Genomic DNA, 25973 nt, shown 5'->3' with positions numbered 1-25973 from the left:
AAGCCGGGATCCAGGAGCTTCACTTCATCTTCCACATGAGAGACAGGGGCCCAAGCACCTGGGTCATCTTCTGCTGCTTTCCTAGGTACATTATCAAGGAGCTGGATCGGAAGTGGAACATGTGGGACTTGAACCAGCGCCCATATGGGATGGCAGCTTTGCAGGCAGAGGCTTACTCCACTAGCCCTCGTTTATGTATTTGCTAGAAAGATGAGAGAGCTGCATGTGTACTTGGAGCATCACTGCTGCCTCCCGGGGTCCACATGAGCAGGAAGGTGACTCGGAAACTGGGGATCAAGCCCAGTCACTCAGATGAGATTTGGGCCAAACACCCACCTCTCCCTTTGGTTTTACTTAAGGTAATTTCTCCCTGCTTGACTAGGCGGAGGGGCCCCTGCTTTGTCTCATTTGAACAACAGGAGCTATGGGGTAGGCACCTTTCTGTGAGCTGCAGACACCCTGAGTTCTCATAGCATCTCTGTGTCACTGATAGGAGAAGCAAAGTCCAGGGTCCAGCGACTTGCTTGAAGCTGCACCCAGAGTAGGAGGCAGAGCTGAAACTGGAGGCTGGCATCTGGCACTGTCCCCAGACATCCATCCACCTCTGTCTCATGCTCCTGCCTGTCACATGGCTGGTGAAAGGCTGTGGGGGAAGGGCAGGAGGCCCACCTAGCAGGTGACCATCTGTCTTGGTGTATGGTGGTCCGCTCTGCCCTCTGTGATGTGTGGGGCTCACCTCAGGCAAAGGGCAGGCTGGTGGCTGCAGAGTAGCCACCATGGTGTGGTGTAGAGTAGCCCATGAGGGCACTGTTCCCAGGGAAGGCAGAGGCAGGCACAGACCCTGCCAGATGTCCCAGGTGCTGCACCATCACTGCTCTTGTGCCTGGGAGCCCCGGCATGGATGCCTGTGAAGTCAGGGAGGACCAGGGCAGTGTCATGTTTGACACCATCTGCCAGCTGGTTCTTGTCAGCTCTCATGCCTTGGCTGGAACACCCCTCTCCTGATAAAATGAGACCTGTTCTACTTTTTTTTTTTTTTTTAAACATTTTACTTATTTGAGAGGTAGAGTTACAGTGAGAGGGAGGGACAGAGAGAAAGGTCTTCCTTCCATTGGTTCACTTCCCAATGGCCGTAACGGCCGGAGCTGTGCCGATCCGAAGCCAGGAGCCAGGTGCTTCTTCCTGGTCTTCCATGTGGGTACAAGGGCCCAAGGACTTGGGCCATCCTCCACTGCCTTCCCAGGCCACAGCAGAGAGCTGGATTGGAAGAGGAGCAGCCGGGACTAGAACCAGCGCCCATATGGGATGCCGGCGCCGCAGGCGGGGTATTAACCCACTGCACCACGGCACCGGCCCCTGAGACCTGTTCTTATTTAGGCATCATCTAGCTATGCAGAGAACCGCCATGCCCTCACCATCATCTGGTTCTTATGGTGGCCTGTGTTGAAACATCACAGCCTGGCGCCCAGCTAAGCATCTTTAACTACACACAGAAGACACGTGCAGTGCGAAGCAGTCTCTGCCCAGTGTCCAACGGTGGCCTCACAGTGGCCTCTGCCCCACAGGTCTTGGATGCCCTTCTGGAAGTACAGTTGTCTGTACCTGTAGGGGAGCAGCTCCAGGTTCCCATGGACACTGACACCCACAGCTGTGCAAGTTCCGACTGTGAAGTGGTGTAGTATCTACATGTAACTCACACACTGGCCCCTGTAATCTCTGGATGACTTAGGATACCTGACACAACAAAAATGCTGTTACATTGTTTGGGGGAATAACGGCAAGAGAAAAAGATCTGAACAGGTTCAGGTCAAGTGCATTTAAAAAAGACTTCCATCCACGGTCAGTTGACTCCATGGATGGGGAACCCACAGACCAGAAGGTGAATCCATGGAAATGCAGTTTATTAGGTACTACATGAGGTGTTATAGGTCATGTGCAGGTGATTGAAGTATACTGGAGGATGTGTGTAGGTTCTATGTCAGTATTACACTTTTGTGTGAAAGGAACTTGCGCATCCAAGGACTTGGGTGTGAGCTGAGGGTGCTGGCCCCAGTCCCCTGAAGGCAGCACTGTATTCTCCGCACCTCCCTGCCCCACTTTGCAGAATTTGCTTATCTTCTGCAAGCTGCTTTCTTCACTTGACACACCTTGGCGATATAGGTTGTTTTCTGAGAGAGTGCACAGCTTCACTTCTCTCTCCACGCTCCCACCACAGGCCCTGCTGTGTGGCTGCCCCAGCCCTTCCGTGGTCCCTGCCAGGCGACAGGCTGTCTCCAGTCTTTGGGGACCAGAAACAGCCCTGAGCAGCTGTCCTCGTACATGTACACAGGCCTCTCAGCAAAGATGTGTGCTGAATGCATTTCTAGAAATGCAACAGCTCTGGTCAACAGATGTATACATTTTTAATTCTGAGAGGTTGCCAAATTGCCTTCCTAAGAGGGTGCATGAATTTAAACTCTCTTATTGTCTGACTATCTGATGACTGATCCCATAGTTAAAGGCACGGATTCTTTTATTTATGGATGGGAGCGATTCCAAAAAGGAATCTGACAGGAATAGCAAGAGGAATTCCTGGGAAAGCAGCTTCCTTTTAGTTTACTCTCCTTCTTAAATGACAGGACCACAGTGCAAAGGATGTTTTATTCACTCCAGTTTGGTGGAATACAAAGAGAATGCGGCCAAGAGGATGAGCTGCAAATTCAAAGAGTGCTTTGGCATTGAAAGATGTTACTGAGTAGGTGCGAGAGATTTTGTGCAGAAAACTAGGTTTATGCCTTCTTGTGCAAAGTCCTGAAACCAGTCGTTGGCAGCTGTGCTCACTGCAGTCATCACTCGACTGTGCCCCCCATGTCCCCAGACCTCCCAGCTGGGGGTGCACACAGCTGGTGGTCCTGAGGACAAGGACCCTTTAAAAGTCCTAGTCCACCAGTGGCTCCCCCCTCAAGGCACCACTGTGGGTCTGAGGGTCAGACTTGCCACACAGAATGTATGTGCCAGGCGTGTGTTCAGAAGCAAGGTGTGGCTCGAAAATTGGAGAGCTGAACCAGACAGCGTGCTGTGTAGCTTTAAAATCTTTTCACAATTAGTGATCATTAGTTTCTGGGCCTTTGTGTCACCTGCAATGTCAGCTCCCCTTGGTGAAGTGCAGGTGTAATTCTAGAACTTCCCAGGATATCAGGAACATTTAATTCAAGACTCCCAACAATGATGTCATCCTTTGCATACCTGTCTCCCATAGCTGGAGGGTCTTTATGTTAAGTAGGATTTGGCCATGTACTCTCAGGGAACTTTCTGATCATTTGCAGAAAAATTAGCATCATGAAAATTTTGCCTAAGTGTAGGCTGTGGTGATGGTTGCACAACTCTGAATATACTGAAAACTGCAAAATTGTGCCCTTTAAATGAGAGACTGTTATGGTACATGACTTAAATCTAAGGAAAGCTGTGAACATTTTTTGATGTTGACATTAAAAGGTAGCTATCTTTTTGTAAAAAAAAAAAGTGAGGTAACAAAAAACACACTCTGCGCTCAGACAGATTTTTGTTTTGAAGTGTGGGGTACAAAGCATGAGATCCTGGCCACACACATGAGATCCTGGGAGCACCTTAGTCTCGCTGGGCTGAGGCCTGAACTACACACACAGGCCTTACACTCAGCACCTCCTACCCGACCCAGAGACAGCGAGGAATACAGAAATAGCTCGATGCCAAAATCGCACTTTGGCCATTTTAAAAAGAGAACCGGTTCAGAAAGCACAGTGCGCATGCGTCTATCCAGAACCCCTGCACCTTAATACGCGAGAGTAGGAAGCACATCCCATGTGCAGGAATGGACCCCATACAGGAATGCTAAATATGACTTAATGAAACCATGGACTTAAATACCATTTAATTTTGGGCCTAGTGTGTATTGATGAGTTTCAGTGAGGTAGATGTTTGCAGGAGGGAATCCTATTTATTGTTAAAGAATGTAGCATGCATTTCATTGAAATCTAATCATTCGTTCATCTTTATTGACTGGAATGCGGCATCAGTACTTGCAGCCAAGGTGTCCTGTAAGTGAGGTTCATTTCTGGGGAGATGTCTACCCTGGTCCTACCTTTCTTCCTGGAAAAAATAAACCTTATTTTAGCCCCTGCAGTATCCAACGAGGGGCCACGTTGCCCTATGCCAGGAAGGAGCCTATCAGTCAGTCAGGTCATCTGGGTTCCATGCCCAGCTCCGGACAAGTCAGCTTCCCCAGGCTTCTGTTTCAGAAGGCAGTTGGAAGATTTGATTGACGGCTATGCAGGAGCGCTTGGCCCAGTGCCTGGCACCACAGTGGGTTCTTGAGGAGATTAGCTCCTGCTGTGATCTGAACCTGTATGCCCCCTGAAATTCATATGTCAGAATCCTTATCTCCAAGGTGATGGGTCAGGAGTGACCCTTTGGGGAGTGATTTAAACCAAGAGGATAGAATCCCTGTGAGTGGTTATTAGTGCCTTTATAAAGATGAAAGGTAGAGTGTGTATCTGGCCCAGTGTGTGTCTGGTCTATGAAGAAGGGAGCCCCCACTAGATGCCACATCTGCTGACCCCTTGATCTTGAACTTCCCCGCCTCCAGAGTCATGAAAAATAGGTTTCTGTTGCTTGCAAGCTGCCCAGTGTGTGGTGTTGCTTCAGTAGCCAACCAGACCAAGACAGTTACTGTGCCTGAAGCCCCATCCCTTGGCCATGACCCATTCTGTCACTTCCCTCCATTAACCACAGATTCACCGCCAGTCCATTGTATACACATCCAGTGAACTATGACCACGTGCCAAATGCAGTGAGAAATACAAAGAGCACCAGCCTGTGTCTTTTTTTTTTTTTTTTAAGATTTATTGATTTTATTTGAAAGGGTTACACAGAGAGAGGAGAGGCAGAGAGAGAGAGGTCTTCTATCTGCTGGTTCACTCCCTAATTGGCCACAACAGCCAGAGCTACACCGATCTGAAACCAGGTACCAGGAGCTTCCTCTAGGTCTCCCACGTGGGTGCAGGGGCCCAAGGACTTGGGCCATCTTCTACTGCTATCCCAGGCCATAGCAGAGAGCTGGATCAGAAGTGGAGCAGCCAGGACTTGAACCGACACCCATATGGGTTTCCAGTGCTTCAGGCCAGGACGTTAAGCCACTGTGCCACAGTGCTGGCCCCCAGCCTGTGTCTTTATCAGCATATGCACATGACTCATGATATAGACCTGAATGAGGGTGGCCCAGGGCTGGGAGCACTTCTGCCAGGGACCAGGACAGCAGGAGGTGGGGCTGGAGCTGTAAGGAGGGTGGGGAGAGAGGGTGCAGGATGGAGGTGGGAGGGAAGGGCACCTGCAGGGCAGGAGAGTGGAGGATGAAGGTTCACAGTCACAAACACTGCGTGAGAGAAGTTCAGAAAGGCAGAACCACCATGATGATGATTACTTGCTATTAGGAAAAATATTAATTTTGAAGCACAGATATAGAAAATGAAGCAAAACAAAATCTTCTTGGCTTGTGAGCCTGTATTAAAGATATGAATTCAGGTGGCCAAGAGGCATGAGATGGCTTTATTCTCACTGTTGTAAAAGTGGTGCTTAGTCACAGCTGTGGTCCAAGGCGTACGGAGCAGTGGGAAGTGGAAGCAGAGGCCTGACCCTGTCCCCACCTGCAGGTTCTATGCCGAGCAAGGGGGTGCATAGAGGTGGGAGCCTCGGCTGTCCCAAGGTGGTTGGTTTGTTGCGCTGACTTTTCTTTATAGGCATTGCCTCAGTGAAAGCTGCCTCCTGGAAGCAGAGGCAGAGTGAACCCTGGTAGTGGGTTGCATGGCCAGGGGTGTGGCCAAGGCCTCATGAGCATCTGTGTCACAAGGGCCAAGGGCTGAGCAAACGCTTTCCAGAAGCAAGAGGGGAGCCGTTTTTTTCTCCAGCTGTGCCAGGGAAGGCCACACCTCTGCTGGCATGCAGCCTGGGGGCCTTCCAGTCTGTATCCCCTAAAAAATTGTATCTGAGAGTGGTTCTAAAATTTTATCTGAGAACCAGAGACACCCAGAGACAGAGAGGGAGACAACATGCACTCACATCTGGTTCACTCACCAAATACCTGAAACAGCCAGGGACTGAAGTTGTGAGCCAGTTCAACCCAGGTCTCCCATGTGGGTGCCAGGGACCCAATACTTGAACCATTACTGATGTCTCCCAGGTTGCACATTAGCTGGAAGCTGGAGTCAAGAACCAGAGCCAGGCCAGGGCCGCGGCTCACTAGGCTGATCCTCTGCCTGCCGCACCGGCACCCCAGTTCTAGTCCTGGTTGGGGCACTGGTTCTGTCCCAGTTGCTCCTCTTCCAGTCTAGCTCTCTGCTGTGGCCCGGGAGTGCAGTGGAGGATGGCCTAAGTGCTTGGGCCCTGCACCCGCATGGGAGACCAGGAGGAAGCACCTGGCTCCTGGCTTTGGATGGGCGCAGCGCGCCAGCCGTAGCGGCCATTTGGGGGGTGAACCAACAGAAGGAAGACATTTCTCTCTGTCTCTCTGTCTAACTCTGCCTGTCCAAAACAAAAAAGGAACCAGAGCCAGGGTTTGAACCCAGGCACTCCAATGTAGCATGTGGGCATCCTAATTGGAGTTTTAACCACTAGACTAAATGACTGCCCCACAAGTATTTTATTTTTTTTTAATTTTAAATTATTTATTTGCACTTTATTTGAAAGGCACAGATATTTGGATAGATATCTTCCATCCACTGGTTCACTCCCCAAATACACATAGTAATAAGAACTGGATCAGGCCAAACCCAGGAGCTGGAAACTCAGTCTGGGTCTTCCCTCTGGGTGGCAGGGACCCAAGTACTTGAGCCATCATTTGCTGCCTCCCAGAGTGTACATCAGCAAGAATCTGGACCAGAAGTGGAGGAGTCAGGACTCTAACTAGGCACTCTGGTATGGGATTGGATGTCCCATGAAGCAGGATCCTAACCACCATCAAACTCCTCCCAGAAACTTTTTTTTTTCCTTTCTTTTTTAAAGATTTTTTTTTTTGCTTTTGTTTTTTAAAGACTTATTTATTTTACTCGAATGACAGAGTTACAGAGAAGGAAAAAGAAAGAGAGAGGTCTTCCATCAGAGGGTTCAGTCTCCAAAGGGCCGGAGCTGTGCTGATCCAAAGCCAGGATCCAGGAGCTTCCTCTGGGTCTCCCACAAGGGTGCAGGGGCCCAAGCACTTGGGCCATCTTCCACTGCTTCCCCAGGCCATAGCAGGAGAGCTGGATCGGAAGAGGAGCAGCTGAGACACTAATTGTCACCCATATGGGATGCTGGCAACACAGGCAGAGGCTTAATCTACTATGCCACAGCTCTGGCCCCATACAAGTGTTTTCTTAACATGCCTCTTTTTTCTTTTTGAACAGGCATCTTTGCCTACATGAACTACAGAGTCCCCCGGACAAGAAAGGAGATTTTTGAAACCCTTATCAAGGGTCTGCAGCGGCTTGAGTACAGGGGCTACGACTCGGCAGGTAGGGCGGCGCCACGGGTCACTTTGCTGCGCTGCTTTTCAACGTTTCTTTTCAATGTAACAATAACTCTTGCTCATTGAAGAAGTCTGAAAACTGTAGAAAAGCAGCCAAAATAATAACCTGTAGACGACGACAGAAAAAGAGGAACAGGGAGGGAAAAGAACTCCACTAAAATCACACCGCCGTAAAAAACAGGGAGGCGTTTATGAAAGAGACCAAAGTGTCAGTTTCGCGGGACGCGTGATCCTAGAGCGGGATCTGCCTGCGCTCGGTAATACTGTGCTGAGCCCCTGGCGGCGTGCAGAGAGCCTAGAGCCGCTGTTAAAGAGCACGCATGCACGCACGCACACACGTACACGCGCATGCGCGCGCACGCACACCAATGACCTGAGACAGGAGGAGGCTCTTGGAGATGGGCTGCGCTCTCACGCATGCGCGAGTGTCTTCATCCAACCGAGCAAGCTGCGCACATTCAAACACGCCTCAGCAACGTAGCTTTACCTCTGGGCCCCTCCATAGTTGTGTTTTTACCCAGTCCTAATTCTGCAACTTTCCAATTTTATATTCTTAGTTTTTCACTGATCTTAGCATTTCCACATCCCAAACATCGAAGTGGCTGCACAGCCCTCCCTGGGTGGCCGTCTCCGGGTTTCTTCCTCCATCCACAAGCTGGTGGATATCCAGTTGTTCCCGTTTTTAATGAAACAGCCTGTGAAGGAAGGGAAAAGCAGCTCATGGCTCCGGGAAGCCAGTCAGCCAGAGGTCGTGGGCTCACCCCTGCAGTGCGGGATAAGGGCCCCTCTCTCAGGTAGAGGTAGTGGTGGGCGTGGGGACACCTGTCCTGCCCCCGGAAGCCGCCCGCTGTGTGTGCCCAATTAGCACCCCCTTGGCAGTAGCTGCAGGGGACAGCCACAGCCCAGGGATCCAGGCCCAGGTTCCAGTAGCCACGCCCCATCATGCAAAGCAGATTTCCTGAGAACTACATTAAGCTCCCTTTGGCTGCACAGCGGGGTGCATTCTGAGGAATGCCCCAGGGCGTTCTAGAGAACTGGCCCACACACCTCCCTGGCATAGGTCAGTCAAGGGCCCGGGCCTCAGAGGAGGCTGCAGCGGGCTCTACGTGGCATGCCGGTTGCCTTGACCTTCCTGTTTGTAATGAGGACTAGGAACGATAAAAAGTACGGTAAATAAAGCAGCAGAGTCGCTGAGTGGCATTGTCAAGTGTGCCATCCTGCACGTGACTGTGTGGGCTGTGCTTTCCCGCGGGGGCACTGCGGTCGGGGTGTTCACACCGCATGCTCCCACACTCCAAGGAGCGCGCGGGCCGCGTGGGCCAAGGTGGCTGTGGTGCCGCCAGACAGCAGGAATCTTTCAGCTCCCCTGGGACCACCGCCATAGATGTGGCCTGTCACTGCCGGAGGCCCCAGTGTGTGGGGTGTGGCCGTGGTGTCTCTGGGCCTGCACACCCGGGACACCTGCAGCCGACAAACGGCACCGCCTACCCCTAACCATGGGTGGAGCCTGGGAATGAAAGGCGTGAGCCGCGGCGTGCAAACGATGTTTCAACTCCAGGTGTGGCGATCGATGGAAATAATCACGAAGTGAAAGAAAGACACATCCAGCTGGTCAAGAAGAGAGGCAAGGTGAAGGCCCTGGACGAGGAACTGTACAGTAAGTGACAGGGCTGGGGGGGTGGGGGGGAGGCGGGGGGACCAGCAGCCCGGAGACGCATGGGCGGGCGCAGAGGAGGGGCGGAGCCACCATCCTGAAACTGCTCGCAGAATGCGGGACGGCCTATTTTAGGCAGTAGCATCTGGACAAATTTTTGAAAATCTTAATACAGGAATTAAAGTGTTTATTTTCATTCTTCTGCAAAACGATACTTCTTTCTATTGATAGTAGTGATGCATCTTTTTCTTTTTTAAGTCGGTTTATTTTGGTTTAGAAGTGAGGCCACTGGCAAGTTCTCAGGATGGGTCTGGCCATGCGTGGTCGGAGGCGGGACTGGCCAGCAGCCTGGATGGCTTGTGTCGGGGCAAGGACCCCGCCTCACCCTGATAGTCTTGTGTGGGTGCTGCAGGTTGATTTTTCTTTCATGCAGAGCAAGACAGCATGGACTTAAAGGTGGAGTTTGAGACACATTTCGGCATTGCCCACACGCGCTGGGCCACCCACGGGGTCCCCAACGCCGTCAACAGCCACCCACAGCGCTCAGACAAAGGCAACGGTATGTAGTGTGGCCTTGTTCCCCGGTGCCAGGGTGATACCAGCTGGAGGCTTCCCAGCCTGCCCATGTCCCCGAGAGAGATGCCAGACACACACACACACACACACACACACCCGTCCCTGGCTGCTGGTGCTGGGTTGGCCAGGAGGCAAACAAACAGCCTGGCCCACGGGCAGTGCTGACCTCCCCAGCACCCACAGGAAAATGAGGCCACTTTACCCAGCCCTACTGCTGGCGCCTTGGAACCCAGTCCATGAGTGAAATATGGCAGCAGGACAGGTTGCCTAGAGAGGCCGGTGTGTTGCAGAAGGCAGGGTTGCCTCCTCCGGCAGAGCGCGCTCCGTTGAAGGAGGAGGTGGAGTCTGTTGGAGGTGCCTGCCCAGCCTCTGCCCCACAGCGAGGCCTCAGCAGCCAGAGCTCAGACTGAGAGATTGAGAGAAACGGGAACTACAGGAGGCAGCCCTAGCACCCTTCCCAGCAGGAGAGTCCTCAGCATGGCTCCCTTCATGGTTTTAGAAGTGGAGACTTTTTGTACACAGAATCCAGACCTTTGGCATCCCTTGAAAAAACGGAAACCTTGGGCACTTGATGCCTGGGCCAGACCACTGCTGACGGGCAGCAGGCCCAGGCTGCAGGGCAGGGACACAGCAAATGCTCGCCGTGTTCGCGGAGCCAGGCCTGTCTCCCACACACAGGCTGACTTCTGTCTTCCTACCCAACAAGCACAGGTCTGGGCTCCACAGTTCTCCCAACTGTTCCTCACACCAGCCCCCACTCACAGGCGCCCAGTTCTCCTGCCACGTCCTCTTCCCTGACACCCCTGGCCCCGGGCTGCAGCCCCCAGCCCCTGGGCTTCACAGAGCCTCCTGCAGTGAGACACGATGGATGTGTGAGACAGAGCTCTGAAGCCCTAACTCCTCCCAGGTCCCCCAAGGGCAGACAAGATTCCAAGAAATAACCAGGGCTTTTCTCTTGGCTCCCCACTCAGTCAGGGCTGGTCAGGTGACAAGCACCCGGTGACCCCCATCTGAGCAGGACAGATGAAATGTCTAGCAGAGAAGATGACTTTTAAAGCTTATTTATTTGAAAATATAAATATATTTATATATTTATTTATCTGTATCTATATATTTATCTCAGAGTATCAGAGAGAGAGAGAGATATCCTCCATCATTGGTTCACTCCCCAAATGGCCATAACAGCAGGTGTAGTCCAGGCTGAAGCCAGGCACCCAGAATTCCACCCAGTTCTCTCACGTGGCTGGCAGGGACCCAAGTACGTGGGCTATCACTTGCTGCCTTCCAGGTGCATTAGTAGGAAGGTGGATGGGAAGTAGATAGCTAGGACACAAACTGGCTTTCTGATATGGGATGCCAGTGACGCAAGCTGCAGCGTAACCTGCTGCACCGTAACAGTGGCCCAGAGAAAACAATTTGTAGAGTCATCTGCCTCTCCCCGCCCACCCACTCCAAGACATTCCCTGGCATAGCACAAGTTCTTGCCCAGCCCCATAGCAGAGATCAAATATATCACAGTGTCTGGGGCCTTATCCGTGGGCACCTTGTCACACACTCCACAAGTCCCACTGCAGGAAATCCTTGGGGATGCTGGGCCACAGGAAAGAACCACGCATCCCTGCTCAGTGCCCTTCTCCCACACAGGTCAGTGGTGCCCAAGGTGGAGTGCAGCACCTCCACCTCCCACAGAAAGTGCAGGGCAGCGTGGCCTCTCTCCAAACCACCCCACAGGCCCATTGGCTCACACTGCCGACTTTGAAGGACAGGAGAGCCCCATGCATCCTGCTCAGCAGAGCAGCTGGAGGTGGCCCAGGAGCTGGGTCTGCACCTGTGTCCATGTGGTCAGAGTCTTTGGTAGTGAGGATTTGGCTGGGAAATGTCCCTGGGGTCTGGGTCATATCCTGAACCATAGGGTATCCCAGGACTGGGATAGGGTATCCCTGTCCTTGGGAGGAAGACAGCAGAGCCCATGGTGTGACAACCCAGGAGGGACTGTGGCCCAACCCCAAATCAGAGGAGAAGCTGATCCCTGGAGGAGCAAGCAATGTTGGCCTAGAAAACACTGCTGAGACCACGTGCCGTGGGCTGTTGCCAACTCCAGCCTCAGCCTCCTGCCCACCCAGTGATAAGATGAACCTCATCAGAAAAGCCCCCACTCCAGTGTGGACAATGCTTCTGTGTCCCCAAAGAAGGGAGGCTCCGAGGAGACCCACCCACGCCCAAACTTGGAAACTCCTGCCCTGACTCAGGATGAGTAACTGAAAAGAAAACAACACGGCCATATGCAGAGGTTTGCAAAGTTTCTTCAGTAATAGCCGAAAAGCATCATTTCAGCGAAGCCTTACACCCAGCAACTGCATACGGAAGGAAATTACCCACAGGAGTTTTTGCAGGGAAAACATGGGTTCTTGGAAACAAGTTAATGATTTAAGATGATAGACTGATGAAAGAAGGCGTGATAGAGTTAAGAAAATACTGTAAAGAAACAGTGTTGTAATACATGTGAAGAAAAGGTGGAGAATGGCGTGGTTATAGAGTCTGTTGGTGGAGATTCAGCATGGATATCTGGTATTTCCAGCTCAGCTGTGGCCAGCACACCTCCTGGAACTGGGCCCTCCTGGTTTTTGTGTGACCTCAAAAATTCATGGAAAATGGAATTGGGAGATGTTTATTTTAGTACAAAAAAAGACAAGACAAAGAAATCCATGCATATGATGAGTCTTTTTTTTAAAAAATATTTATTTATTTATTTGTTTATTTGCAGGACAGAGTTACAGAGGCAGAGGCAGAGAGGGGGAGAGAGAGAGAGAGAGAGAGAGGCCTTCCATCCAATGGTTCACTCCCCAATTGGCTGCAATGGCCAGAGCTGAGCCAATCTGAAGCCAGGAATCAGGAGCTTCTTTTGTGTCTCCCACATGGGTGCAGGGACCCAAGGACTTGGGCCATCTTCTACTGCTTTCCCAGGCCACAGCAGAGAGCTGGATCAGAAGTGGAACAGCCAGGACTCAAACCAGCACCCATATGGGATGCTGGAACTACAGGCGATGGCTTTACCTGCCGCACCACAGCATTGACACCATATGATGGGTCTTTAATAAGCTCATAGAAATTTTGAAAAAAAAAAAAAAAAACTATATAGATTTCAAACCATTTTGCAGCAACATAAACATATTTTTAAATATTTATGTATTTGAGAGACAGAAAGTAAGAGAGAGAACTGCCATCTGCAGGTTTGCTCTGCAATAGGCCAAAGCAGCAAGCTGAGCCAGAGCTGGAGCAGGAGCCAGGAACTCAATCCAGGTCTCCCATGTGGTTAGCAGGAAACCAACTACTGGAGTCTATGCCACTGCCTCCCAGGGTCCACATTAGCAGGAAGTTGGAGTCAGGAGCTGGAGGCAGGCATTGAACCCAAGTGCTCCATGTGGGACACACACATTCCAACCAGCACCCTAACTGCTAGGCTGAATTCCTGCTCCCAATAAACTTATCCTTCAATTCTGTTTCTGTGAGTTTTTGGGGATACCCTCATAGACAGTAGATTTTTTTCCCCAAAAAAACAAAGTGATGGTGGCCGGCGCCATGGCTCAACAGGCTAATCCTCTGCCTTGCGGCGCCAGCACACCGGGTTCTAGTCCCGGTTGGGGCACCGGGTTCTATCCCGGTTGCCCCTCTTCCAGGCCAGCTCTCTGCTATGGCCTGGGAAGGCAGTGGAGGATGGCCCAAGTCCTTGGGCCCTGCACCTGCATGGGAGACCAGGAGAAGCACCTGGCTCCTGGCTTTGGATCAGCGAGATGCGCTGGCCGCAGCAGCCACTGGAGGGTGAACCAACGGCAAAGGAAGACCTTTCTCTCTATCTCTCTCCCTCACTATCCACTCTGCCTGTCAAAAAACAAAAAACAAAATAAATAAAGAAATAAAAAAAGTGATGGTAAAAAAGAAGAGCAATAATGGAGAAGGCTTTAAAAGATCTCCTAGGAGAGAGCTTTCTGGAACTGAAGAAAAACTTGATGACGCAAAGAATCACTGAACACAGTGTTCGCGCAGAGCATCCTATGTCCCGCACATCTCCGTGGGGTGACTGACAGGCAGCAAGAGTCCTTCTGTCATCTAGGATAGGGGGAAAGGGAGGGAGCTGCTTGCCCAGGAACACCCTGAGCCCCGGGCCTCTCCCTCAGGTTCAATCACTAGTACTTACTGGGAAGAACGCAGTGGTGACTGAGGCAGACACATCCCTCTGCTCCCAGGGTCTGCCAGGGGGTCCCATCTGTGCAGGAAGTGGCTGGTGCAGGGGGAGGTGGGAGAAGCTGCAGCAACAGCCTTATTAAAGTCACTCCCATGACCACACAGGAATGCCAGTGGCCCAGGGGATGCCAGAACTTTTGGGTCTGCCCCCCAGAAGAATGTTCCAGGATTTTAAAGTGAAAAAAATTCTAAACTTCCCAAAACTTTTGAAATCAAGTATTTTCACAGTTCAATGCGGTTCAAACAAAAAGGCACCCATGCACTGTGACCTTGTGACTTATTTGAGCTCACAGTCTAAAGGGAATGCCCGGAATGGTTTGTGGACAGTAAAGGTTTAATCGTCCGCTATTCAGCTTACATACCAAGGCCTATTTGATAATACTGTAGACCCTACATAAGAGCTCACTGCATGGCCAGGTTGGGGGATGCTGGTTCTGAAAGAGGAAGGCATATTTTCTCGGGTTTAAGTCCCCGGTCATCACACACACCAAGGTGGCTCAGCAGGCTTTGTTGGAGCTGAGCTTCAAGCAGCCGAGTCATTTTAGACTTGAGCTTCATTTCCTGCTAGCATCTCTCCCAAACTGTTTTTCAGAATTTGTTGTCATCCACAACGGGATCATCACGAATTACAAAGATCTGAGGAAGTTTCTGGTAAGAACCTTCCCCTGAGTGATACCTAAGCTGAATGGCATTGGCCTTCCCCAGGAACATTGCCCGGAAATACTCCCAGGAACTGGGGGAGACCCATGCATAACCCCGTCACAGCACCCACAGAGCCCCCACCACCCCACCGGGCCAGCCTCCCTAGGTCTCGTCTAAGGAGACAGCAGGGCACTCATTGTCCTTCAGGGACCACAGTGGAGTCGCAGAATTAAAATCTCCGGAAGTCCATTCTGTTAAAGTAGCCACATAGTGGAATGCGTCCCCTCCTAGCCCATGGAATGCGGTGGGCAGTCCGGCGGGGCGCGGCTGAGGTGGGACAGGGGGTGTTGTGCTGGTGGGGGTGTGGGGGTTTGACTCAACATATTTTATCATTTCGGCTGCGGGGATTTTGCAACATCCAGATTGTTGGCAAGGACAGACTCCGCGGAACGATGAGCTCAGGGAGTTCTGGAGTGACTCAGAGGTGTTTGGCTGTGCGATTCTGGCAAACACTTTTCATCCCTCCCGGTTTCCCCCGGCCTCGCCTTAAGTCACTCTGAGGGCAAATCATCAGGGAGTAGAAGGAGTTGCCCGGCCAGCATTGCACAATAGCCACCACTATCTGACAGTCTGTGTCCAACCACATGTTCCAGGAAAGCAAAGGTTATGAGTTTGAGTCAGAAACAGACACGGAGACCATCGCCAAGCTGATTAAATATGTGTTCGACAACAGAGAAACTGAGGACATTACGTTTTCAACGCTGGTCGAGAGGGTCATTCAGCAACTGGTGAGTTACACGCTCCATCCGTCTAAACTATTCCTTCATTTCCCTAAGCACTTCCGGGGCAAACTGGCACTAAGCACTGAGGGTGAAAGATGACTCATCTGTAGTAGGTGGCCTTAAGACGTTACCTCCTTGTAAAACTGGGGAAAGTTCTGTGCTTCGGGTAGCACACATCCAGCAGAAAGAGTGCCTTGCCTCATTTTAACCCTGTGCCATCGTGACTGGCCTTGCAATCCGACACATCACATGTGAACATGGCCATGGCAGTTGGGTTGTCGTCTTTTCAGCTGAGTTGTGTTCCATGTTAATGTACCCAGCATGACTTTAACTGATGTTAGAGACTTGTCATTGTTTTCTTTCCTCTTTTCTTGGTAAAGCAATTATTGGTCATAGGGAAGCCATGCCCTCAGTTACTAAATGGGATTAAAAAGAAGAGGAAGTAGAGCCAGCAGGTGCGGATTTCTGAGGTGTTTGATTACAGAAAGGCTTGTGGTGTTGTGGTGGGAGATGGCAGAGGTCACTTGTAGGCTGGAGAGCCAGGAACCTGGAGATGTCCCAGAGGGCTAGCGCAAGGGAGCACAGCCCCTGCAGAGGGGTGTGCACGCCGGGGGAACTGGCTCCCTCTTTGGAGAGGGAGGAAGTGAAGACATGAGCAGGGGTCCCCAGAGCCCATCCTCCCTGCCGTCATTGCTATCAGATAGCTTCTCCCAGGTGGTGGCAACCTGGAGACAGCGGTCAGGACTGGGAATCCTGAACATCCTGTTCAGTAGCCGCTGGAAGCGCCACCCCGGGGTTTACTGTATATCATCATCCAGGGGTGAAGTGTGAAGTCAGTCTACTGGCGAAGCCCTTTGCCCTATAACTTCCAATTTAGGGAATCCCTAATTTAGAGGATATATTTATAAATAAGAGCTCATCTCATACATTTGTTTCTCAGGGGATTGGTTCCAGCACCTCCGCCCCTCCACATCGATTCCAAAATCTGCAATGCCCAAGTCCCTTTCATAAAATGGGGTAGCGTGCCCGGTGCCGCGGCTCAATAGGCTAATCCTCCGCCTGCGGCGCCGGCACACCAGGTTCTAGTCCCGGTCGGGGCACCGGATTCTGTCCCGGTTGCCCCTCTTCCAGTCCGGCTCTCTGCTGTGACCCGGGAGTGCAGTGGAGGATGGCCCAAATCCTTGGGCCCTGCACCCGCATGGGAGACCAGGAGAAGCACCTGGCTCCTGCCATCAGATCAGCACGGTGTGCCGGCCACAGCAGCCATTGTGGGGGTGAACCAATGGCAAAGGAAGACCTTTCTCTCTGTCTCTGTCTCTCTCACTGTCCACTCTGCCTGTCAAAAAATTAAAAAATTTTTTAAAAATGGGGTAGCGTTTGCATAGAACACAAGCACATCCTCCTGTATACTTGAAATCGTCCCACATTCCTTATAATCCCTAATACAGTGTAAGTGCTATGTGACTCTTTGCTGTACTCTATTGCTTAGGGGATAATGACAAGAAAAAAAAAAGACTGCACTACTTCAGTACAGACATGATCCTAACTATTGTAGCTAACTACATAGTACGTGTCAGCAACGCTGTAACATTTTTTTCCAAATAGTTTCCATCCATGATTGGTTGCAGGGCAGACTACACTTTAATGTAAGGCATAACTTCTGGTATTAAATACTGTGAACAAATTTGGTACTGCAGCACAGTACTTCCTCTTTCCCATTGGTAATTTTACATTTTGGAGGTACCTCCCCCTCCTGGCACCTCGTTTACCTGAAACAGCACAGAGCTGTCATTGGCAGAGACCCGGAGGTGTTTTTCTATTTCCTCCTCCTTGTTTACAAAGCAGCAGTTGGATGTCAGGTTGCTCAGGGTCTACCTGCAGCCCCTTCATCCTGGGCTGTTTAAAAGGTCCTTTGAGGACCCAATGCCCAGTATTGGCGCCCTAGGCTGTGAAGTTGAGTTGCAACCTGGACGTGACATGCTGACACCAGGGCCTTGGGTTTGCCCGGGGTCCCCTCACTTGGGGGGTTTCACATGGAAATTTGGATTTTGCAGTTGGTTGTGTATAACTGAGGTCTACAAGGGTCATGGTGACTTAGTACAGGATGGAGAGGATATAGGAAAATCTTGGCACCAAGAATCTAAATTTGGTGTGTGGAGTGAAGCCAGTGGGCTGGGGCACAGAGCCAGTGACAGCTGGCCCCTCAGAAACCACAATAACAATGATGAAAGCAATTTCGGTTTCTCTTGGATTCTCTATGTGTCAGGCTGATCATCTTGCCAGAAGCCACACAGGTAGGACTGTTCTTACCTCTTGCACACGCGAGGAAACCAGGCACAAAGAAAGCTAAAGAGATTGCTGGGTCAAGGGGTGGACCCTGCAGCTCTGTGTTGGGTAAGCATAGCTCATAGATTAGCCGCTGGAGTCCTCCCTGAATAGGCACCAGGCTGAGGCTTAAGGCAGAGCTTCCCCACAACCCCGCCCCCGGTTCTCATTTCCTGTGGCCACCCAGCTGGTCACAGAGCGCAGCATCCCTGATGGGGCTTCTTGTGGCTGATGGGGCTCATCTGAAATTCACAAGCCCTGGCCTTTGCTATCTCAGCATGGAGCCTACCGTCTGCCATGCTTTCCTCCTAACATCACCCTGCACCTGCTGTTTCTGCATCTACACTCCCCCTCCCCACACACATGATCCCAGGTTTGACTGCTGAGAAGAGAGGCCCAGGAAGACCAGTCTGTGCAGGCCACTGGCTTGGCTGGCCAGAGGGAGTGATCCTTGGCTGTTTCATGTGTTTTCAGGAAGGGGCATTCGCGCTGGTTTTCAAGAGCATCCACTACCCAGGAGAAGCTGTTGCCACAAGGTGAGGAGCAATACATTGCCATTTCCAGTACCAAACAAAAACCATGAAGCCACTCAGCTCGAGGCACAGGGAGAGGTGGGGCCTCTGGCACATATAGGCTGCTTTCTGTCTTAAAGCAGACCTGTGGCCGAGCTGAGACTGTGCCCCACCATCTCTGCAGCTGGTGATGCTGAGAGCTTCTGGTTGTTTTTGATTTAATTAATTTATTTATTTGAGAGGCAGAATTACAGACAGAGAGAGGGAGAGAGAGAGAATGAGGTTTTCCATCCACTGGTTCAGTCCCCAGATGGCTGCAACAGCCAGAGTTGGGTTGATCGGAAGCCAGGAGCCAGGAGCCTCTTCTGGGTCTCCTACATGGGTGCAGGGGCCCAAGAACTTGGGCCATCTTCTACTGCTTTCCCAGGCCATAGCAGAGAGCTGGATTGGAAGAGGAGCAGCTGGGACACTAGCTGGCACCCATATGGGATGTAGGTGGAGGCTTAGCCTACCAGGCCACAACACTGGCCCCTAGAAAGACAATTTAAATTGCTTCCCCATTGGACCCAGAACTGTCTGTGATTTGCTTTAGATATAGTGAAAGATGGTCCAAAATAATCAAGGTATGTCTCCAAGTCAGAAACCGTGTCCCCTACCTTGAGAAACCAGAAGAGGCCCAAACAAGTCACCTCTTGTGGAAACAGGGTCTGCTGTTACTGCAAAAATAGTGAGGGCCTGGCTGGAAGCAGGGTAGCAAATTTAAGGCACATCCGTGGGCTGCCTTCAGGCTCACTATCAAGTTAGTCCCTTTTCAGTTAGCAAGACATTTGATTGAGGTAAAATGTTACCCATTGTATTGAATTAACAAGTTTGAGGCAGCTCTCTCACTTTGCCTTATTAAAACACCCTCAGGGTTTTCTTCTTGTTAATAAGTGAATATGTAGAGAGGAAAGCACACACTTAGTCCAGTAGGTCTCTCTTTCCCCGAAGTTTGCTTTCTGTAGTTTCACCCATAGTCAATCTTAGTGTGAAAATACTAAGTGGAAGGGCCGCTGCCTGCAGTGCCAGCCTCCCATATGGGCGCCAGTCCATGTCCCAGCTGCTCCTCTTCCCAACCAGCTCTCTGCTATGGCCTGGGAAAGCAGTAGAAGATGGCCCAAGTGCTTGGGTCCCTGAAGCTCCTGGCTTCAGATTGGCCCAGCTTTGGCCATTGTGTTCATTTGGGGAGTGAACCAGCAGGTGGAAGACCTCTCTCTCTCTCTCTCTCTCTCTCTCTGCCCATGCCTCTCTGTGACTCTGCCTTTCAAATAAATAAATAAATAAATCTTTGAAAAAATAAGTGAAGAAAATTCCAGAAAGAAGCAATTTGAGAGTCTTAAAAAACCTTTAAACAGTAGATGGCTATAATTGCTTTATTTTATTGAGTTCTTCATCTCTTGTTAATCTCTTTCTGTGCCTAACTTATAATTAAACTTTATCGTGGTTTATATAGCGGTTGGTACTGTCTGGTTTCAGGCATCCCTGGGGATCTTGGAGTGAGTCCCTGCTGTCAGGAGCTTGGCTCTGGAGATTTTCCTGCCTGGGTTCTGACTAAGGGTCACAGTGTTAGAAAGTTTGAGTTTCAAAAGTCAACAGCTGGTTTCTAGGCACATCCATTGTAAATTTGGATCGCATGCTCTCATTTATAAGAATAAGCAAAGAATTAGACTTTGGAGGCAGTGTGCCATTAAAAGTCACAGAATAAGTTTTTTTTTTTTTTTAATTTTTTTATTGAGAGAGAGACAGACAGAGAGAGAGGCCTTCCTTCCATTGGTTCACCCCCCAAATGGCCACTAAGGCCGGTGTGCTGCGCCGATCCAAAGCCAGGAGCCAGGCGCTTCCTCCTGGTCTCCCATGTGGGTGCAGGGCCCAAGCACCTGGGCCATCCTCCACTGCCTTTCTGAGCCACAGCAGAGAGCTGGGCTGGAAGAGGAACAACTGGCACAGAATCCAGCGCCCCAACCGGGACTAGAACCTGGGGTGCCGGCGCCGCAGGCAGAGGATTAGCCTAGTGAGCCACGTTGCCAGCCCGGAATAAGGTTTTAAACTCATTCACCACTGGAAGTAGTGAGCCAGCAGTGCTCTGAAGCACCGTCCCGAGGGTTCCCTCCATGTGTGTGGAGAGCTGCTGGCCAAGTGGGTCCCCAGGAGGGGAGACCCGAGTCAGAGCCCCTCACCCACCTGGCTGCGAGAATATGCCTCATGCAAATCACTCTTCCTTGATGATGAGGGCCACCTTGCACTCCATCTGTGAGGTGTCACTCAGGCAGAAACGAAGCCCCCTGGAAAGGGTCTGAGGCAGCCCCCAAAGCAGAGGTCAGTCATCCCTTAGTATGTGTGAGGGATTGGTTCCAGAACCCTCGAGGACAGCAAAAATCTGTGGATGTTCAGGTTCCTTCTATAAAGTGGCATAGAGTCTGCGTGGAACCTGTGCACATCCTCCTGTACACTTTAAATTACTCATTGGAGAGGCACTCCTCCAGATGCCTGCAATGGCCAGGGCTGGACCAGAGCCAAGGCTGGGAGCCAGGAGCTCAATCCAGGTCTTCTGTGTGGGTGGCAGGGACCAGGCCATCACTACTGCAATAGTGATTAAACACAAGCACACTGATGTGGCACCCGGCCAGACACTGGCCCCTCCCGTGTATTTGAAAGCATCTCTAGACTATCACAACGCCTGGTCCAGTATCTACTTGTCACTTCATTCGTGTGCATTTGAGATGGTATTCCTTGCACAGCAAACTAAGATTTGCTTTCTCCTCATTTATGGGCTTTTTTCCCCCCCAATATTTCTGATCTGTGGTTTGTTTGATCCTTGGATATGGAGCACACATCTTCAGAAGACCAACTATGCACACAAAATGCAGTTAGTTGAGTGCCCACTCAAGCTAGGGAGTGACAGAGCTAGACAAGAGGGCATCTCTGGGCGGACCACCATGAACTGGAGGGGTCCCTGGTCTCTGGTCCCCTGAAGATGGAGGTCGGACAGGTTACCAGGCTCACTGGACAGTGGGTGAGGCTGTTAGTGATCCAGGGTTCACATGCTGGGCTGCCATTCCTACTCCAGACCTTGAGGGCATCTTCCTGTGGTCACAGCATCTACCCCCATGGGACAGAAACACAGCTCCCTGCTACAGGGGAAAAGCTTGATTTGGGAATGCCACCCCAATATGAGGTGACATCCAGTCCTGAGTGTCTGAGGCAATGGCTGACTTGACTTCTTCCTCCAGGAGAGGCAGCCCACTGCTCATCGGGGTGCGGAGCAAGTACAAACTCTCCACGGAGCAGATCCCCATCCTGTACAGATCATGTAAGTCTCCCCTTGCAGGACTTGAACAGGCAGCTCCCCTCCAAGGCAAGGACACAACCCCCTGGGGCCCCACCAGCCTGCAGCTTCAGGTCTAAGAGAATTTCAAGCAACTGAGATTTGGCTCCATTTTAAAAAAAGCTTTTCATTATGGATATTTTCAAACATGCACAAAAGTAGAGAGCCCAGTATAATGGCAACTGTGTGCTGATTGGAGTGTTTCTTTGGTTTGTTTCTGTTTGCATTGCTCTCACGTTGCAGCCGTTTCAAATGCTCTTGAGGGGAGTGGTACTGTGCTATTTGGGGAGCTTTTATACAATTTGGCTGGCACAGCCAGAGCTAAAAATTGCAGTATCTCCCACACGTATTCAAAAGGGAGATGGGCTCCTTGCCGCGTGTGAAGCAACCCAGAGGCTGCTTGGATTTGCATCGTCACTTTGTTTGCTAGGCACGATTGAGAATGCAAAGAGCACCTGCAAAGCCAGGACCAGGAGGCTGGACAGCTCCACCTGCCTTCATGCTGTGGGCGATAAGGCCGTGGAATTCTTCTTCGCTTCAGATGCAAGGTAAGCGTCCAGGTGCCTTCTTTGCTGGGATCATGTCATCAAAGAGTGGCTGTCTGAACACCAGTCTTTCCTCTTCATGCCCCTTGGATTGTTGTCTCAGGACTAGGAGCCGAGGCAGACCTCAGCCTTCAGGCGTCCTCCCTCTGAGATCTCTGTGTTGTGGGCACACGTGTGATGGCTCTGGGCAGCCCAGTGGCCAAGAGCCGCATGGTGTGGGCCTTCACAAGTTAATTGTGTTAGCTGCCAACATTTTATAATGGGAAAGAGTCACAGAAAAAGCTGATTTCTTGCTTCTCTGGAGAAACTAGCAGATCTGGGCACCCTGGACACTGCTGCCCCCTGGCCCCACTCCCTGAGGCTGTACTCGACTGCTCCTTTAGATGGCCCAAGTGGCCACCACATCACTCTCTTCTGAGCTCTGGCCATTTGCAACCCAGAGCCAGGATTTAAGGGTTTGCCCAGTTGGTTCCAAAATTCAAAAATCACCAATCCACAGAATAATAATTTTTGAAATGTGAGAAATTCAGCTTCATATACATTTTGTAGTCCCAGACATCATTCAGGAGGAGAGGAGAGACAGAGAACAAAAATCCCAAACCACCTTACTGCTATTTAATAGAACACTGTGATCACCAGTACCATCTCTTCCACTCGAGCCTTTACTGTTTCTTTCCATTTGAATGTGTGTGTGTGTGTGTGTGTGACTCTCTGTATGTCTGCGTCTCTATGTGAGTCTGGTGTGTGTGTGTGTGTGTGTGTGTGTGAGAGAGAGAGAGAGAGAGAGAAAGTCCTCGTGGTGTTGTCTAACATGTTCCTCTGTCCACTGCATTTCTTGTAACCCAGAATTTACCGTTTCCAGGGGCTTTATCTTGTTCAGCTTTTATTTATTTTTGCACGATTACGCAGGTGGGGTATGTCCTTCCATAGGAGACACACAATGTTTCACTGTCTCCTTCTTTTATTAAGATGATTGGGGTCCAAGTGCTGGTGGCCTTGTCCATCCACCATAAAGCTTCTCAGTTTTATCTCTCATGGTTCAACAGCCATAAAGGAGTCTTGATTAGAGCTTCTAATAATTAGAAGCCCTTAAATTCATGATTCTAATTCAACCATTCCTTTTTTGTTAACAGTATTACTTAGTTGTTTATTGATTGATTTGCATTTTATTTGAAAGGCACAGAAATGCAGAAAGATAGACACTCAGACAGAAATTTCATCTTCTGGTCAGTTCAGGTCCCCCATGTGAGTGGCAGGAGTCCTCCTACTTGAGCCGTCATCTGCCGCCTCCTGGAGCCTGCGTTAGCAGGAAGTTGGACTTGGAAGCATAGTTGGGGCTAGAACCCAAGCACTTCAATATGGCATCCCAAGCACATCTTAACCGATGTGCCTAATGTCTGCCTCCCCAGTATTACTTCTATAAAGGGAAACTTGCCTGCATAAACTGAGGTGTTCTGAAAGAGACGTTTTTAAAATACAAGTTAAGTGTTTCACCCTTTTCCTTTACAATTCACTACAAGTGTTGCTTCCTGAGCATTCTCCCCAGGTAGCATTGTGTGGACTCTGATTTGGAGAAATCAGTCACAGAAAGACATCCCCGAAATGGCTGGGGAAATCTGAACGTACTGGCTGTTTAGTGATCTGAAGGAAACTATGAATTTTAGGAAGGATAATGGTGCTGTAGTAGGTTAAAAATCGTCCTTGTTTTTTAGAGACACAAGCTGAACTGTTTACAGAAGAAATGATTCTGGGAGCAATGTCTGGGACTGGAGGGGTGGGGAGGAGGTGTAGGGAAGAAGGGGAATGAATGCTTTTGGGGTGGTGTCCCTGTACCCCATATAATGCCAGGGCACGGACTCTATGCTCGGGAGAGTGAGTGACTGCCACCTCGTAACTGAGGGCAAGGCGCCATCCCTAACCTCTGTGTCTCCCTTGGCCCAGCGCCATCATAGAGCACACCAACCGGGTCATCTTCCTCGAGGACGACGACATTGCCGCAGTGGCTGATGGGAAACTCTCCATTCACCGGGTCAAGCGCTCGGCTAGTGACGACCCCTCTCGAGCCATCCAGACCTTGCAGATGGAACTGCAGCAGATCATGAAAGGCAGGTGTCCTCTGAGAGTCTGTGTGGAGCAGACACTGGGGCCCTGACGGCAAGGGCGCTCCCCACATTCTGCCCCACCCTGTGTAGGTGCCACAGCCCTCCTGCACCAAAGCCCTGGGCGGACTGCAGGTGGCCTGTGGCTCACAAGCAGAGGGGATGTGAGGAATCTGGCAGCTCCATGGGCCCTGTTGTCTGTATCCAGGATCTGCCTGATCCCGCTGAGTCAGGACCTGACTCCCTGGGGTCCATCTGTGCCCAGGCATTATTTCCCCTCCACTGTGGGGTCTGCAGAAAAGCGGGTGTGGACCACTGCTCCCAGAAGGAGAGTCTCTCTCTCTGTACCCACACTGGTCCCCTTCAACCTCTACCCCACTGCACAGCCAGAGTGAACTTTTCAGAACTTTTAAGTCAGGCCCTGCTATCTTTCCACTACTCAAAGCCCTCCAGTGGCTTCTCCCATCCCTAGAATAAAATCCAAACTCCCTGCTGCATCCACCCCCACTAAGCCAAACCTGGCCCTGCCACACTTACCCCTTTGCCCACTATGTGGCCCCCATGGGCCTGGCTACCTCCCTGCCACCCAGGCAGGCTGAGTGCTTCCACCTGGGGCCCCTGCACTTTTATTTTTTACTTGTATTTGAAAGTCAGAGTTACACAGAGAGACGGAGAGGCAGAGAGAGAAAGACAGAAGTCTAACATCCTCTGGTTCACTCTCCAATTGGCCGCAATGGCTGGAGCTGCGCCGATCCAAAGCCAGGAACCAGGAGCTTCCTCCGGGTCTTCCCATGCGGGTACAGGGGCCCAAGGCCTTGGGCCATCTTCTACTGCTTTCCCAGGCCATAGCAGAGAGCTGGATTGGAAGTGCAGCAGCCAGGACTCGAACCGGTGGCCATATGGGATGTCGTCACTGCAGGCGGCGGCTTTACCCGCTGTGCCACAGTCCTGCACTTATTGTTATCACAGGACCCTGAGCTCCCTCTGGGGTGTTGCCTAAAATCCCTTCCCTGAGTCTGTATCTGCTCTGGCCTCTCCCCAGAACCAGTACCCGCAATGGTCTCCTTCTCAGCCACTTTATTTGTCCCGTGGCAGCAGACAGGGAACACTGGTGCTGTGTGGCCTCACCCAGGCCTATATCCCACAGAACACCGCCCACCAAGTTTGTGGACTTCTCCAAAGCCTCCGAAGCTGCTCTTCGGTCAGGGGAGCCAGCACCCTGCAGCCCGTGGCAGCTTTGACATTATCCCTTTACTTTCTCCTGGCGGAGCTAAGGAGCATGTCGACCTGGGAGACCAGCCTCACTCTTTGTTCGCCAACAGGCCACAGGCAAACCTCTTCCTTCCTCAAGCTGCAGGGTCTCAGGTGTGAATCAGAGAGGCTGACCTGCTGTGAGGCAGGATGGTCCCCGGGGACACGCTTGGGGACCTGCAGTGGGTGTCACCGCCACGGAAAGACTGTTCCTCCTGACTGAAAGCTCAGTACTGGAAATGTCACTGACTTGAAACTGACCCGTCTCCTGGTGCTTCCTTGCTAGGCAACTTCAGCGCGTTTATGCAGAAGGAGATCTTCGAGCAGCCAGAGTCGGTTTTCAACACCATGAGAGGTCGGGTGAACTTTGAAACCAACACAGGTAACCTGGAAACAGGAGTCGGTGGCTGTTCCTAGCCCTGTTGAGTTTGTTGTCTCTAGGAGGACGAAGGCACAGGCCCAGGA

At 51.1% G+C, this 25973-nt stretch overlaps 1 protein-coding gene across 1 annotated transcript in view; it reads left to right on the top strand.

The window, feature by feature from the left end:
• Positions 1 to 25973, top strand: part of GFPT2 (glutamine-fructose-6-phosphate transaminase 2) — a 45770-nt gene that overhangs the window by 6722 nt on the left and 13075 nt on the right. The window contains exons 2-11 of the mRNA XM_062188579.1: positions 7395 to 7502; positions 9075 to 9173; positions 9604 to 9729; positions 14581 to 14639; positions 15284 to 15418; positions 18212 to 18273; positions 21519 to 21598; positions 22044 to 22161; positions 24100 to 24263; positions 25795 to 25890. Coding sequence (XP_062044563.1) covers positions 7395 to 7502; positions 9075 to 9173; positions 9604 to 9729; positions 14581 to 14639; positions 15284 to 15418; positions 18212 to 18273; positions 21519 to 21598; positions 22044 to 22161; positions 24100 to 24263; positions 25795 to 25890 — 1047 coding nt within the window. The remainder of the gene's footprint in view (positions 1 to 7394; positions 7503 to 9074; positions 9174 to 9603; positions 9730 to 14580; positions 14640 to 15283; positions 15419 to 18211; positions 18274 to 21518; positions 21599 to 22043; positions 22162 to 24099; positions 24264 to 25794; positions 25891 to 25973) is intronic.

The sequence above is a fragment of the Lepus europaeus genome, chromosome 4 (assembly GCF_033115175.1).
Source record: "Lepus europaeus isolate LE1 chromosome 4, mLepTim1.pri, whole genome shotgun sequence".
In the NCBI taxonomy this organism is placed as follows: Eukaryota; Metazoa; Chordata; class Mammalia; order Lagomorpha; family Leporidae; genus Lepus; species Lepus europaeus.
This window is presented reverse-complemented; position numbering and strand designations above follow the sequence as displayed.